The following is a 16,003-nucleotide window of genomic DNA, read 5'->3' as shown; positions in this document are numbered from 1 at the left end:
CTTACCAAGAAGACAGTGAATGTCCGAGTTACAGTTTTGACTTAAATCTGCTTGGAAATCTATGGCAAGACCTGAAAATGGTTGTCTAGCAATGATCAACAATCAACTTGACAGAGCTTGAAGAATTTAAAAAAGAATAATGTGCACATTTTGTAAAATCCAGGTGTGCAAAGCTCTTAGAGACTTACCCAGAAAGCCTCACAGCTGTAATCGCTGCCAAACTGAGCTACGCCACTGGCCTATACCTTTTTCCCTCTTTAAAAACACACAACTTTAAAAGGCTTATTTAAGCGGTCAAAAACCCTTTATGTCTACACAGATACACACATCCTATACAATACGTTTTTAACAGGTCCTTACATCAGGCACAACAAGTGGCATAACTCCTAGCTTTAGCACACACTAGCACGCCATTTGCTTATACATGTTTTTTTGACGCATAGACTATAGCCTTATAAAGGGCTTTGAAATTGTTGTTAGTTTGAACTTCAAGTACAATTTCAAACTTTTCTTCTCTGGTACAGCAAGGTTGTTTACACATTGAGCTTTTGCAATTACTATAATTTACAAGAGCTGAGATACACACTGTGGATCTGCTTTCTTCCAATCTCATACCGGAAAAGGCTCTTAAAACACCTAGAGCAATTTGCTAGTAATTATTTCAATTAGCTGGATAGGATTCTCTGACAGTTAAGTGTATAGCATTATGCTTGTGAAACATAATTTGGTCATTTAGAACCCTGTAAAGTTTCAGTAAAGGGATCAAAATTAACACCGTTATTAAGAATGTCCAGAGGTAAATTCCACCTTATTCTTGAATAATATGGATATTCACTATTCTGCATTCATTCATTGAGCCAACTGCTGTCATGGGGGAATGTATGAATAAATATTAGTCCACTTTTTGTTTTTCTTCGAGCAGCGGCATTCGTATGACAGTCCCCCAACTCATTTGAATGGCTCTGCATCTCAAATACAGCTAGGGTAATTACTTCAGCATTTAGCTAGTTTCAGTAAACTAGTCACTCTTAGTAGAGTGGCTTTTTAAATCTAGATTGTAAGAGAATCATTTAGAAAAATCAGGGCATCTTTACCTATGAACACGTTTATTCCTGAAGAAAACCCACAAACAAACATGGATGTGATGATGGAGAACTAAATAAGATACAGTGGCTCTGACATGATTGAGTTAAAAGAACATGAGGTAAAGAGATCTTGGTTGTGCTTAGGGAGGTTAGCAAGTAACCTTTTCTCCAGCAGATTGTACCAGCGCTATGCACCAACTCCATGGTTCAGCAAAGAGACCAAGTAGACCAGTTCAGACTTAGAGCGTAAGAACTAACCCAAGCCAAAGCAATACTCGTCCTAATCTAGAGATTAATAAACAAATACTGGCCTGTGCTAAAATGTTAAAATGTCCGTTTTGGACACACGCAAAACCTAGAAGCGAAATATATCACACCCGAGCCAGAAATCTAATTCAGCCATCTAGTGTTCTGCCAAACTGCCAAAGAGGCTTGAGATATGCGCATCCATTTGAGTGCTATTAAAATACCCTGCTATAATTACAGTCATTACATACACAAGTAATGACTTGGAATAGCAGAGACCTTTGCTTTAAAAGCGTAAATACCGACGTTGAACATTCACAAATGTTTTGCGTGTCGCTGCAAACTCATTTTAATAGTGTACCTTTTCACATTCCTGTAAAGTGAACGTTTTTTTATACGAATACATTTGCAGATGTCTCAAACCAGTTCCAGAATGTCACGTCTCCCTAAAAAGCTGTGCCTCGGACGCCACTAAAACCATAATGTAAGACTTCCTACGGTACACAATACATACATTTCCCCCCCAAGTCTCCAACTTGGCTGGCGAGACGCCTCAGAGTTAAAAGCAAACTGAACTACACTTACTCCCTCGCACTCTAAAAATAAGTCTGACGTAGACGCAAACACTTTCTAATCTGAAGCAGTTCAACATCTCACCATAAGCCTGCACTTAAGAAAAATATTATCTGAAAACCCTGTCAAAGTACCTAGGGGGAAAAGAGCTAGAACACAAAAACTCTTATTCAATAGTGAGTTTAGAAACAGTTTTCCTTTCTATTGATCTGGAAGGGTTTTCAAGGCTATAAAAGGGGACAGCAGCACTCACTCAATGCAGTTGTATTGATTTACCTCCTCCTATCAACAAGTCCAAACTAACACCACTACCTTCCTCAGTGGGGATTGTTAAAGCTCCTTTGTTTGACGCGCTTCAGGATATGTCAAACACATCACAGTTGGAGAGAATCGAGACGGTGTGACACAAAGTTCTATTACGGGAGACAGACAAAGCTGTCCTCCAACATTCAGTTCCAATTTACAAGTAGTTATTTCCTTCAACGTTTTCCATTCTGCAAACAGCTTTGTGTTGCTCATGGAATAAAATATTGTGAGTATAATGCTCAAAATAAATCACAAATATAAACGTAGGTTGCTTTTCTATCATCAGTAGTCCTCCTGTGTAACAATTCATGTCAAAGCAGGATCGCTGGTGAAAATGAGTTCCCAATAACACATTTGGCCAAGGTTAGGTGTGAGAAGGAGAACTCCAAATGCTGCATGGACAGCATCCATCGTTCTCCCACCCAGTAGGAATCTTCTAATTACAACAAACCGCTCTTTGCCCTTGAGTCAAGTCTGCCAAACCCTACCACTATGTCACAAAGTGAATATCCACAAATTACATTTGGTCAACAGCAATGAAAAACACAATAAAAGGATCTCAGAGGCAAAAGCTGGCAAACAGTTTAAAAGAAAATCCTCTTATCTTTCAAACAGAAATCTTACCTTTCTCTGAACAAAGTCCATGATGTTTTTGAAATCCAGATCATCGTAGTAATTCACTATTCCTTTGCGAATGTTTTTGTTTAAGAGATCCACAGTCTATGGTGGAAAAGAAAAATAGAGGTATGAAATGTATTAAGACTGTAGGGTTGAGATATTAGTGTGTAGGCAGCTTTATAACAATTGAATACATTTAAAAATGGGGAACTCTTCACTGACCAACACTTGAGCTCTCCCTATATTGCTCCTCTCAATAAAAACGACCTACATTTCTGTCCTCAGAGACAAATTACTGTGTAACCTATTTTTGATAGGCTCATGCTCAGACTTGAGACGTTTAAATACAATTCAAACCTTTCAATAACATATGTATTTCACCATTGGAGGATTAGTTACTGTTGAGATTTGAATGGCAATTTTCTCTCTACAGATTAGACCAGTCATTGCTGTTTAAATTTTAACTGAAATATTTATGAAATATTGAAATGCTGTGCTTCTATAACTTTCTCCATTCTTTTTCTTCTTCTGCCAAAAACATTCCTGAGTTTTCTACATCTAATCTTCAATACAGATCCAATGGAAGTGTGCTTATGAAGCTGATCTAGTTCTTGTCTTTGACACATCAGGAAAGGGTCATCATGCAATAAAAAAAAAAGTTAACTAGTTGATTTTTATTATTTATGAGGATATAAAATTAAGTGTCTCACATTCTCAGAAGTTAAAGTGGCTTATCAGATTGCCGGTGGGGGGGATTTAAAAAAATATATCTATAAATGTATTGTATGAATCCTATGAATTGAGATAATAAAAACTTGATGTAAAAGAAGTTAGTGGCTTAACAATGTAAAGGCCAGAAATCGTTCACATATTTAAAAACACAATGGGAATGGAATTTCATAGACAATACGTTTGAAAATGCCTACATGGAAACCACAAGTGGCAATCTAAAATCAAATTGGCAGTTAATATCCTGATAACAACACAACTGATTTTGTCCCACTCCGTTAACGTATTGTAATGTAGACGTTTCATAAACTTGGTAGCGCTCCAACTTAAAGCAGCAATCAGCAGTTGAAACAATAACAAAGCACCTCCCAGACACCGTTTTGGTAAAAAGCTGAAGGATGGGGCTAGAGAAATGTAACCACTCTCAAATTCATAGACAGAGCTATTGGTGCAAGGATCCATGATATCAAAATTATAGTTTTAACCATCTTGAGGCTATATAGTGTTTGTTTACATTTACTTTGTTTACAAACATTGGAGTAAAACAAGCTTATATTTTGGGCTCTGATGGGGTACGACAGTTGAAATAAGCTCATGAGGCATTTATAAGTTATATTCTTCAAGAATCAATGTGTACATTTCATTTATGGATGTACACATGGATGTAGCAGCTGCTGATTGTCCCTTTAAAATCAGAACTTTGCACAAGCCCAGGTAAATGTATCCAATAAGAGATGGCATGAGTCCTTTTTGTGTATATAGAGATTGAGAGAAAGCTAATGATTATGAGTTTAATAATGTAAAATAATTGGTACCTGATGCCTGAAAGCCAGAGCCAGAATGCCACCGAGGAGCTCCAGAACGAGACAGACTGTCAAGGTGTAGAGAAACTTTAAAAAAATAAAAAATATATTTTTAAGGTTAATACACATAACAGTCAACTACAGAACAGTCAAGTTTAACAGTTGAATGGTCTGGTTAGCGTCCTTTTGATAATATCTTTGATCGTATTTTGCTAACCACAAAACCAATGGTTAGCTCTGACATCTACACTGCTGCTGCTCTCTACCATTTTCAGCTAGGGCTCAGAATTATTTTTTATATATAAAAATAAATGTATTGGAAAACAAATGTATTGATCAATGATTGATGAAATTGAAGGGGCGCCGATCTAAGATGTTGCTGATTGTATGCCTAATGTCTTTGAATATCAGGCTCAATTCAAAACTGCCTGTATTGTAGTTTCTGCATTGTAGCATTTTTTAAAGAAAAAAAAAACGTTCCCCAATGAAATAAAATTGCAGAATTTCTTTGGGCTAAAAATACCTTGCTTTTAGAAGAAAACAAAAAACTCAAATACATTCAAAAGGGAGTCGACCTATATAAAGGAATCAAATTCAAGACGTTACAAGTACTGGTGTCTCATTTAAAGTGGATGCAAGCATCTCAAATGTGATTAATATTCATTCTGTCATTAATTCATAAGAGCAAAGTGAAAAATGCAAAATGGATGAGGGCCTGCTACAGTATGATTACATATTTCAAATGTTGTCAACGCGGGTGGCCGGGGTGGCTAAACTGTGCCAAATGAATACTCAGTGATAATTATGTAGCTAGTGGACTTTCATTAGTGGTCGTCTTCATTATTTGTTTGACCTTGCAGACAAACCAAACTAAAAACAAACCAAGCTAAAAACAGAGCCAAATGTGATGCTTTGCAACGTTTATGGTTTAGCACATACTGATATGAGAGCTAAATAATCTCATGCCACTAGCACTGAAGACCTGAAATTATATTGAGAAATACTGTTTCAAGGAATGTACACAGTCACAGAAGCACATAAGGCTCATTCCATGTCCATGCAGTGAGTGTTGTAACTTGTAACTTCCTAGAATTGAACAACTGAAACCAATGGAATCGTACTGTAAAAAAGGCTGGCCCTCTTAACCTGACTGGCCTTCAGACCTGTCAATCATCCCTCTCAATTCCAACCAATCAGGGTTCTTGGATGCACTCCAGGTCTCCACCCCGCACACCTCAAGTCAGAGCATGTTCCCCTGCCGTCTCGAGAAGATTTGTGTAGTGACAGACTCTTACATCACTGTTTTTCTATCTTGAAGTGTTATGCACCACCTACAGTGCATCCGGAAAGTATTCAGACCTCTTCCTTTCTCCACATTTTCTTACGTTACAGCCATATTCTAAAATGGATTAAATAAATAACAAATCCTCAATCTACACACAATACCCCATAATGACAAAGCGAAAACAGTTTTATTTTTTGTGTGCAAAAAAACAAACAAAAAAACAATTATTTACATAAGTATTCAGGCCTTTTGCTCTGAGACTCGAAATTGAGCTCAGGTGCATCCTGTTTCCACTGATCATCCTTGAGATGTTTCTACAACTTGATTGGAGTCCACCTGTGGTAAATTCAATTGATTGGACATGATTTGCAAAGGCACACACCTGTCTATATAAAAGGTCCCACAGTTGACAGTGCATGTCAGAGCAAAACCCAAGCCATGAGGTCGAAGGAATTGTCCGTAGAGCTCCGAGACAGGATTGTGTCGAGGCACAGATCTGGGGAAGGGTACCAAAAAATGTCTGCAGGATTGAAGGTCCCCAAGAACACAGTGGCCTCCATCATTCTTAAATGGAAGAAGTTTGGAACCACCACGACTCTTCCACCAACTGAGCAATCGGGGGAGAAGGGCCTTGGTCAGGGAGGTGACCAAGAACACGATGGTCACTGACAGAGATCCAGAGTTCCTCTGTGGAGATGGGAGAAACTTCCAGAAGGACAACCATCTCTGCAGCACTCCACCAATCAGGCCTTTATGGTAGAGTGGCCAGACAGAAGCCACTCCTCAGTAAAAGGCACATGACAGCCCACTTGGAGTTTGCCAAAAGGCACCTAAAGGACTCTCAGACCATGAGAAACAAGATTCTCTGGTCTGATGAAACCAAGATTGAACTCTTTGGCCTGCATGCCAAGCGTCATGTCTGGAGGAAACCTGGCACCATCCCTACAGTGAAGCATTGTGGTGGCAGCATCATGCTGTGGGGATGTTTTTCAGTGGCAGGGACTGGGAGACTAGTCAGGATCGAGGGAAAGATGAACGGAGCAAAGTACAGAGAGATCCTTAATGAAAACCTGCTACAGAGCGTTCAGGACCTCAGAATGGGGCGAAGGTTCACCTTCCAACAGGATAATGACCCTAAGCACACAGACAAGACAACGCAGGAGTGGCTTCGGGACAAGTCTCTGAATGTCCTAGAGTGGCCCAGGCAGAGCCCGGACTTGAACCCGATCAAACATCTCTGGAGAAACCGAAAATAGCTGTGCAGCGACACTCCCCAACCAACCTGACAGAGCTTGAGAGTATCTGCAGAGAATAATGGGAGAAACTCCCCAAATACAGGTGTGCCAAGCTTGTTGCGTCATACCCAAGACAACTCAAGGCTGTAATTGCTGCCAAAGGTGCTTCAACAAAGTACTGCGTAAAGGGTCTGAATACTTATGTAAATGGGATATTTCTATTTTGTATTTTTAATACATTTTCAAACATTTCCAAAAACTTGTTTTTGCTTTGTCATTATGGGATAGTGTGTACATTGATGAGGGGGGGTAAACAATTTAATCAATTTTAGAATAAGGCTGTAACGTAACAAAATGTGGAAAAAGTCAGGAGGTCTGAATACTTTCTGAATGCACTAAATATAAAACCTAATGGACGGAGCTGTGTCCACGTGCGTGTGTGTGGTGGTGGTGACCAAGTTACAGTGATGGGCCTCAACATCATGTTCTAACTGAACAGATCTATAGTTGTCAGAACCAAAAACAATCAGCATTAAGTTTATAGCGGGTGAGGGCATATCCAGCCAACCTCTCAGATGAGCTCAAGCTAGCCGTTTTTACATTGTCCTACTGTTTGCCGGATTTAGCGACCAACCCTTTTTTCAGGTACAATGGAACCAATGGAGTAGTCCCAAAAGTGTAAAGCCCAAGGTAAATAAAGCACAGCTTAAATACATGAACATATTGTATTTGAATACCTACAGTGCATTCAGAAAGTATTCACACCCCTTGGCTTACTACACATTTTGCTGTGTTAACAGCCTGAATTCAAAATTGATTAAATATATATATTTTCCCCCCGCACCCATCTACACAAAACACCCATAATGACAAAGTGAAAACATGTTTTTAGTCATTTTTGCAATTGTATTGAAAATGAAATACAGAAATATCTCCTTTACATAAGTATTCACACCCCTGAGTCAATATCTTTGGCAGCAATTACAGCTGTGAGTCTTTCTGGGTAAGTCTCTAAGAGCTTTGCACACCTGGATTGTACAATATTTGCACATTTTTCTTTTAAAAATTCTTCAAACTCTGTCAAGCTGGTTGTTGATCATTGCTAGACATCCATTTTCGAGTCTTGCCATAGATATTCAAGCCAATTTAAGTCAAAACTAACTAGGCAATTCAAGAACATTTAATGAATGTCGTCTTGGTAAGCTACTACAGCGTATATTTGGCCTTGTTTTAATTTGTTCTGCTGAAAGGTGAATTCATCTCCGAGTGTCTGGTGGAAAGCAGACTGAACCAGGTTTTCCTCTAGGATTTTGCCTGTGCTTAGCTCTATTCCGTTTATTTTTATCAACAAAAAAAAAACTCCCTAGCCCTTGCCGATGACAAGCATACACATAACATGATGCAGCCACCACTATGCTTGAAAATATGAAGAGTAGTACTCAGTGATGTGTTGTGTTGGATTTGCCCCAAACATAACACTTTGTATTCAGAACATAAAGTACATTTCTTTGCCACATTTTCTGCAGTTTTACTTTAGTGCCTTATCTGCAAACAGGATGCATGTTTTGGAATATTTTTTATTCTGTACAGGCTTCCTTCTTTTCACTCTGTCATTTAGGTTAGTATTGTGGAGTAACTACAATGTTGTTGATACATCCTCAGTTTTCTCCTGTCACAGCCATTAAACCCTGTAACTGTTTTAGAGTCACAATTGGCCTCATGGTGAAATCCCTGAGCGGTTTCCTTCCTCTCCGGCAACTGAGTTAGGAAGGACGCCTTTATCTTTGTAGTGACTGGGTGTATTGATATACCATTCAAAGTGTAATCAATAACTTCACCATGCTCAAAGAGATATTCAATGTCTGCTTTTTGTTTTTTTTACCCATCTACCAATAGGTACCATTCTTTACGAGGCATTAGAAAACCTCCCTGGTCTTTGTTATTGATTCTGCTTGAAATACACTGCTCGACTGAGGGATTTTACAGATAATTGTATGTGTGGGGTACAGAGATTACGTAGTCATTCAAAAATCATGTTAAACACCATTATTGCACACAGTGTGAGTCCACAGCACATCTTTACTTCTGAACTTTATTTTTACCTTTATTTAACTAGGCAAGTCAGTTAAGAACAAATTCTTATTTACAATGACGGTCTACACCGGCCAAACCCGGACGACGCTTGGCCAATTGTGCGCCGCCCTATGGGACTCCCAATCACGGCCGGTTGTGATACAGCGTGGAATCGAACCAGGGGGTCTGTAGTGATGCCTCAAGCACTGAGATGCAGTACCTTAGATCACTGCGCCACTCGGGAGCCCCAACTTATTTAGATGTGCCATAACAAAGGGGTTGAATACTTATTGACTGAAGACATTTCAGCTTTTCATTTTTTATTAATTTGTAAATATTTCGAAAAACATAATTCCACTTTGACATGATGGGGTATTGTGTATAGGCTAGTCACACAAAATCTAAATGTAATCCATTTAAAATTCAGGCTGTAACACAACAAAATGTGGGAAAAGGGTGTGAATACTTTCTGAAGGCACTGTATGCATTTGACCCAGGTCTGGTGTGTAGTGAACCTGATGAACCTCAAGCCTATATCACAGTGTTGTATGTAATTGTGTGAGTCTACTACTCACCACTTTGAGGAGCAGCAGGTTGTCCCTGAGGGAGGCTAACACGCCGATGAACGAGACAATGAACATCACCACCCCCAGGACGATCAGGATGACGGCGGGGGCCAGGAACACCCCATCTAGGGTTTTGTAGTGCTGCCGCTCCACCTCCGCATAGATACCGATGGCTAGGATGAACCCCCCAACCAGCTACCGGATATAGAGACATGGAGATGAGAGAATTTAGTATAGGGGACAAGAGTGGTTACCTATACAGAATGTTTACTTATAAAATGGGTTGTTCCACCCCCCGGTATCCATGTTCCAGGCCCCTTCTGAATAGTGTAATTGGTTAAAAAAAAAAAATTAAACACGATAATTTCACCTAATTTTAACATTCTTCCTTAAAAGAGCACATATTCAACTTTTTTTTATTTTATTCTGTTTTTCCATCAAGATAAAAATAAAATAAAAAATGACTATAGTAAGTCCCTATTAAGTGCCAAATGGGTTGGGGTTATCTTTGCATGCATTTCTTTGATAGTTTTTTTTGTACCTGTAACTGAGTTGCAGTTCAAATAAGGAAATCAGTCAATTGAAATAAATTCATTAGGCCCTAATCTACGGATTTCACATGACTGTGAATACAGATATGCATCTGTTGGTCACAGATACCAACATCTGTAGGGGCGTGGATCATTTGCCTCATGCAGCGCGACACATCTATCGCATAGAGTTGATCAGGCTGTTGATAGTGGCCTGTGGAATGTTGTCCCACTCCTCTTCAAATGGGGGGGAACTGGAGGGGAATATTGGGGGGGAACTGGAACACGCTGTCGTACACGTCGATCCAGAGCATCCCAAACCTGCTCAATGGATGACATCTCCGGTGAGAATGCAGGCCATGGAAGAACTGGGAAATGTTCCGCTTCCAGGAACTGTGTGCAGATCCTTGCGACATGGGGCCGTGAGGTGATGGCGGCAGATGAATGGCACGACAATGGGCCTCGTCACGGTATCGCTGTGCATTCAAATTGCATCGATAAAATGCAATTGTGTTCGTTGTCCGTAGCTTATGCCTGCCCATACCATAACCCCAGTGCCACCATGGGGCACTCTGTTCACAACGTTGACATCAGCAAACCGCTCGCCCACACAACACCATACACGCTGTCTGCCATCTGTCCGGTACAGTTGAAACCGGGATTAATCTGTGAAGAGTGGATGTCAGTGGCCATCGAAGGTGAGCAATTGCCCACGGAAGTCGGTTACAACGCCAGTAATATATTTAGACTACTTAGCATTTGTCTGGGCTTGCTAGCAGTAGCCAGTAGCCCTGGGCGGGGCATTGCACCCTGGGAAGTGAAATGCACTCTGAGAATCGTAGTATACTTTTTGTAGGCACTAATTCCGTCATGGTTAGTTGGACAAAGCCTATGGGTTTCTAGCTAGTATGCTAACTATCTGGCTGAATAAGTTGACGATGTACTCACTCAAACTGTCAAAACTAACCCAAAACTTTACACAACGTTAGACACGGACACGAATGATCTGCTTGGCGTGTTAACATACTGGTGGTTTGTTGTAACCGAGTATTGGTGCTAAACCGTGTTATTGGAGGCTGGCATGCTAGTTGGCTATGGCGTCATAGGAGTCGGTGCCCTGGACGGGTTTCACGGAAGATTACTGTACCAAGTTAGCTAGCTGAATAAACTAAGTTAGAGTCTATTCCTAGAAAACATTGAACCGCTGTAGTTTACAACAATTATAATTTCTAAAGTGGAAGTTGGGAGAATTATATTTGAGTGTTTCAGTGAAACGTAAGTGAGGGAGGCCCCGCTCTCTCGCTTTCCCAGATGTTTAGTTCATTTCATTCCGATATCCTTTGCATTATTGTAGCCGTTTTCTGTAGCCTGTCAACTATGTGTCTGTCTATCCCTGTTCTCTCCTATCTGCACAGGCCATACAAACGCTTCACACCACATGGCTGTTGCCACTCTAATCTGGTGGTCCCTGTGCGCACGACCCACGTGGAGTTCCAGGTCTCTGGGAGCCTCTGGAACTGTCGTTCTGTGGCCAACAAGGCAGATTTCATCTCAGCCTATGCTAGCCTCCAGTCCCTCGACTTCTTGGCACTGACGGAAACATGGATTACCACAGAAAACACTGCTACTCCTACTGCTCTTTCCTCGTCTGACCATGTGTTCTCGCATACCCCGAGAGCATCTGGTCAGCGCGGCGGTGGCACAGGAATCCTCATCTCTCCCAAGTGGACATTCTCTCTTTTTCCCCTGACCCGTCTGTCTATCTCCTCATTTGAATTCCATGCTGTCACAGTCACCAGCCCATTCAAGCTTAACATCCTTGTCATTTATCGCCCTCCAGGTTCCCTTGGAGAGTTCATCAATGAGCTTGACAAGTTCCTTTCCTGAGGATGGCTCACCCCTCACAGTTCTGGGTGACTTTAACCTCCCTACATCTGCCTTTGACTCTTCTCTCTGCCTCCTTCTTTCCACTCCTTTCCTCTTTTGACCTCACCCTCTCACCGTCCCCCCCTACTCACAAGGCAGGCAATACGCTTGACCTCATCTTTACTAGATGCTGTTCTTCTACTAATCTCACTGCAACTCCCCTCCAAGTCTCCGACCACTACTTTGTATCCTTTTCTCCCTCGCTCTCCTCCAACACTACTCACTCTGCCCCTACTCAGATGGTAATGTGCCGTCGCAACCGTCGCCCTCCCTCTCCCGCTACTCTCTCCTCTTCCATCCTATCATCTCTTCCCTCTGCTAAATCCTTCTCCCTCCGATCTCCTGATTCTGCCTCCTCAACCCTCCTCTCCTCCCTTTCTGCATCTTTTGACTCTCTATGTCCCCTATCCTCCCGGCCGGCTCGGTCCTCCCCTCCTGCTCCGTGGCTTGACGACTCATTGCGAGCTCACAGAAGAGGGCTCCGGGCAGCCGAGCGGAAATGGAGGACCTGTCATCTTTTCACTCCCTCCTCTATACATTCTCTTCCTCTGTTTTCGCTGCCAAACCACTTTCTACCACTCTGAATTTCAAGCCTCTGCCTCTAACCCTAGGAAGCTCTTTGCCACCTTCTCCTCCCTGCTGAATCCTCCTCCTCTTCCTCCCCCTCCCTCTCTGTGGATGACTTCGTCAACCATTTTGTAAAGAAGGTTGACGACATCCGATCCTCATTTATTAAGTCAAATGACACCGCTGGTCCTGCTCACACTGCCCTACCCTATGCTTTGACTTCTTTCTCCCCTCTCTCTCCAGATGAAATCCTGCGACTTGTGACGGCCGGCCGCCCAACAACCTGCCCTCTTGACCCTATCCCCTCCTCTCTTCTCCAGACCATTTCCGGAGACCTTCTCCCTTACCTCACCTCGCTCATCAACTCATCCTTGACCGCTGGCCTTGTCCCTTCCGTCTTCAAGTGAGCGAGAGTTGCACCCCTCCTCAAAAAAACCTACACTCGATCCCTCCGATGTCAACAACTACATACCAGTATCCCTTCTTTCTTTTCACTCCAAAACTCTTGAACGTGCCGTCTCTAGCCAACTCTCCTGCCATCTCTCTCAGAATGACCTTCTAGATCCAAACCAGTCAGGTTTCAAGACTGGTCATTCAACTGAGACTGCTCTTCTCTGTGTCACGGAGGCTCTCCGCACTGCTAAAGCTAACTCTCTCTCCTCTGCTCTTATCCTTCTAGACCTATCCGCTGCCTTTGATACTGTGAACCATCAGATCCTCCTCTCCACCCTCTCCGAGTTGGGCATCTCCGGCGCTGCTCACTCTTGGATTGCGTCCTACCTGACAGGTCGCTCCTACCAGGTGGCGTGGCGAGAATCTGTCTCTGCACCACGTGCTCTCACCACTGGTGTCCCCCAGGGCTCAGTTCTAGGCCCTCTCCGATTCTCTCTACACACCAAGTCACTTGGCTCTGTCATATCCTCACATGGTCTCTCCTATCATTGCTACGCAGACGACACACAATTAATTCTCTCCTTTCCCCCTTCTGATAACCAGGTGGCGAATCGCATCTCTGCATGTCTGGCAGACATATCAGTGTGGATGTTGGATCACCACCTCAAGCTGAACCTCGGCAAGACGGAGCTGCTCTTCATCCCGGGGAAGGACTGCCCGCTCCATGATCTCGCCATCACGGTTGACAACTCCATTGTGTCCTCCTCCCAGAGTGCAAAGAACCTTGGTGTGACCCTGGACAACACCCTGTCGTTCTCCGCTAACATCAAAGCGGTGACCCAATCCTGCAGGTTCATGCTCTACAACATTTGCAGAGTATGACCCTACCTTACACAGAAAGCGGCACAGGTCCTAATCCAGGCACTTGTCATCTCCCGTCTGGATTACTGCAACTCGCTGTTGGCTGGGCTCCCTGCCTGTGCCATTAAACCCCTACAACTTATCCAGAACGCTGCAGCCCGTCTGGTGTTCAACCTTCCCAAGTTCTCTCATGTCACCCCGCTCCTCCGCACACTCCACTGGCTTCCAGTTGAGGCTTGCATCTACTACAAAACCATGGTGCTTGCCTACAGAGCTGTGAGGGGAACGGCACCTCCTTACCTTCAGGCTCTGATCAGACCCTACACCCAAACGAGGGCACTACGTTCATCCACCTCTGGCCTGCTAGCTCCCCTACCTCTACGGAAGCACAGTTCCCGCTCAGCCCAGTCAAAGCTATTCGCTGCTCTGGCACCCCAATGGTGGAATAAGCTCCCCCACGATGCCAGGACAGCGGAGTCACTGACCACCTTCCGGAGACACTTGAAACCCTACCTCTTTAAGGAATACCTGGAATAGTATAAAGTAATAGATATTCTATTTGTTATTTTATTTGTTCTAAGAGTTAAACACATAGTTCAATGTAAAACAAATAAAATTAAAAAAAGCCCAGTGGTTATTCTGTAAATTTAGCTAATACGCTTTTTTTTGTTGTCGTGGTATCATTTCAGTATTGAGTATCGTTTCGGTATAGAGTATTATGATACTAAATCTGGTATCGAAGTCAAATATCTGGTATCATGACAACACTACCAAGCGGTGATGCAGCCAGTCAAGATGCTCTCGATGGTGCAGCTGTAGAACTTTGAGGATCTGAGGGCCCATGACAAATCTTTTCAGCCTGCTGAGGGGGAAGAGGCAATGTCGTGCCTTCTTCAATATTATGTTGATGTGTTTGGACAATGCTAGGTCCTTAGTGATGTGGACACCGAGGAACTTGAAGCTCTCGACCCGCTCCACTACAGCCCCGTCGATGTGAATGGGGGCGTGCTTGCCCATCTGTTTCCTGTAGTCCACAATCAGCTACTTTGCTGACAATGAGGGAGAGGTTATTATCCTGCACCACACTGCCAGGTCTCTGACCTATAGGCTGTTTCATCATCGTTTGATGATCAGGCCTACCACTGTCGCGTCATAGGAAAACTTAATAATGATGTTGTGTTGTTGCCTACCCTCACCACCTGGGGGCGGCCCGTCAGGAAGTCCAGGATCCAGTTGCAGAGGGAGTCCCAGGGTCCTTAGCTTAGTGATGAGATTTGAGGGCACAATGGTGTTGAGGCGTTATGCGAATTGGAGTGGGTCCAGGGTGTCTGGGATGATGGTGTTGATGTGAGCCATGACCAGCCTTTCAAAGCATTTCATGACTACAGATGTCGAAAAAGAAAGGAAATTCTTGCCTACTTCACCCATATTTTATTTTTTGCAGAAAAACGTAGTGTGTAGTTCCAGTAATTAGCTACACCGCTAAAATATAATTAACTACTGAAAACACTACCTAGATTTGATTCAGTTCAACTACCACCAAGCTACTGCAAAATTAAGTTGATAAATTACTAGTTGAACTACATGTAGTTCACTACTCCCCAACACTGGAATCTGGGCACTTTAGCAAGTCTTTATTCATATACAGTTGAAGTCGGAAGTTTACATACACTTAGGTTGGAGTCATTAAAACTCACTTTTCAACCACTCCACAAATTTCTTGTTAACAAACTATAGTTTTGGCAAGTCGGTTATGACATCTACTTTGTGCATGACAAGTAATTTTTCCAACAATTGTTTACAGACAGATTATTTCACTGTATCACAATTCCAGTGGGTCAGAAGTTTATATACACCAACTTGAATGTGCCTTTAAACAGCTTGGAAAATTCCAGAAAATGTTGTCATGGCTTTAGAACAGGGGTGTCAAACGTCCGGCCCGCGGGCCGGATCAGGCCCGCAAACGGGTTTAATCCGGCCCGCGAGATGATTTTGTAAAGTATAGAAATGCGCTGCAATTTTTCAATAAAATAAACTGCTGTTCCAATTGCGTCCACTGGATGGCGCAATAGCAATTGTGTTAAGCAAGCAAACTGTTTATACCGGGGCAGAGCAAGTAGGTCAAGTCTGTGTTTACTCACAGCCGAGACATCAGTGACGCTGCAGTGAAAGCTAGCTACCTCATTGCTAATGAAATCGCAGTGGCT

General features: G+C 42.6%; 1 protein-coding gene across 1 annotated transcript in view; it reads right to left on the bottom strand.

Annotated features, from left to right (window-relative positions):
* Positions 1-16,003, bottom strand: part of LOC121547698 (tetraspanin-15) — a 43,858-nt gene that overhangs the window by 17,741 nt on the left and 10,114 nt on the right. The window contains exons 2-4 of the mRNA XM_041859092.2: positions 9,529-9,714; positions 4,373-4,447; positions 2,835-2,930 (exon numbers count right to left, since the gene is read on the bottom strand). Coding sequence (XP_041715026.1) covers positions 2,835-2,930; positions 4,373-4,447; positions 9,529-9,714 — 357 coding nt within the window. The remainder of the gene's footprint in view (positions 1-2,834; positions 2,931-4,372; positions 4,448-9,528; positions 9,715-16,003) is intronic.

This window comes from Coregonus clupeaformis, chromosome 31 (genome assembly GCF_020615455.1).
Source record: "Coregonus clupeaformis isolate EN_2021a chromosome 31, ASM2061545v1, whole genome shotgun sequence".
Taxonomy (NCBI): Eukaryota; Metazoa; Chordata; class Actinopteri; order Salmoniformes; family Salmonidae; genus Coregonus; species Coregonus clupeaformis.
The sequence above is the reverse complement of the archived record's forward strand: the minus strand, read 5'-3'. Positions and strand labels throughout refer to the sequence as shown.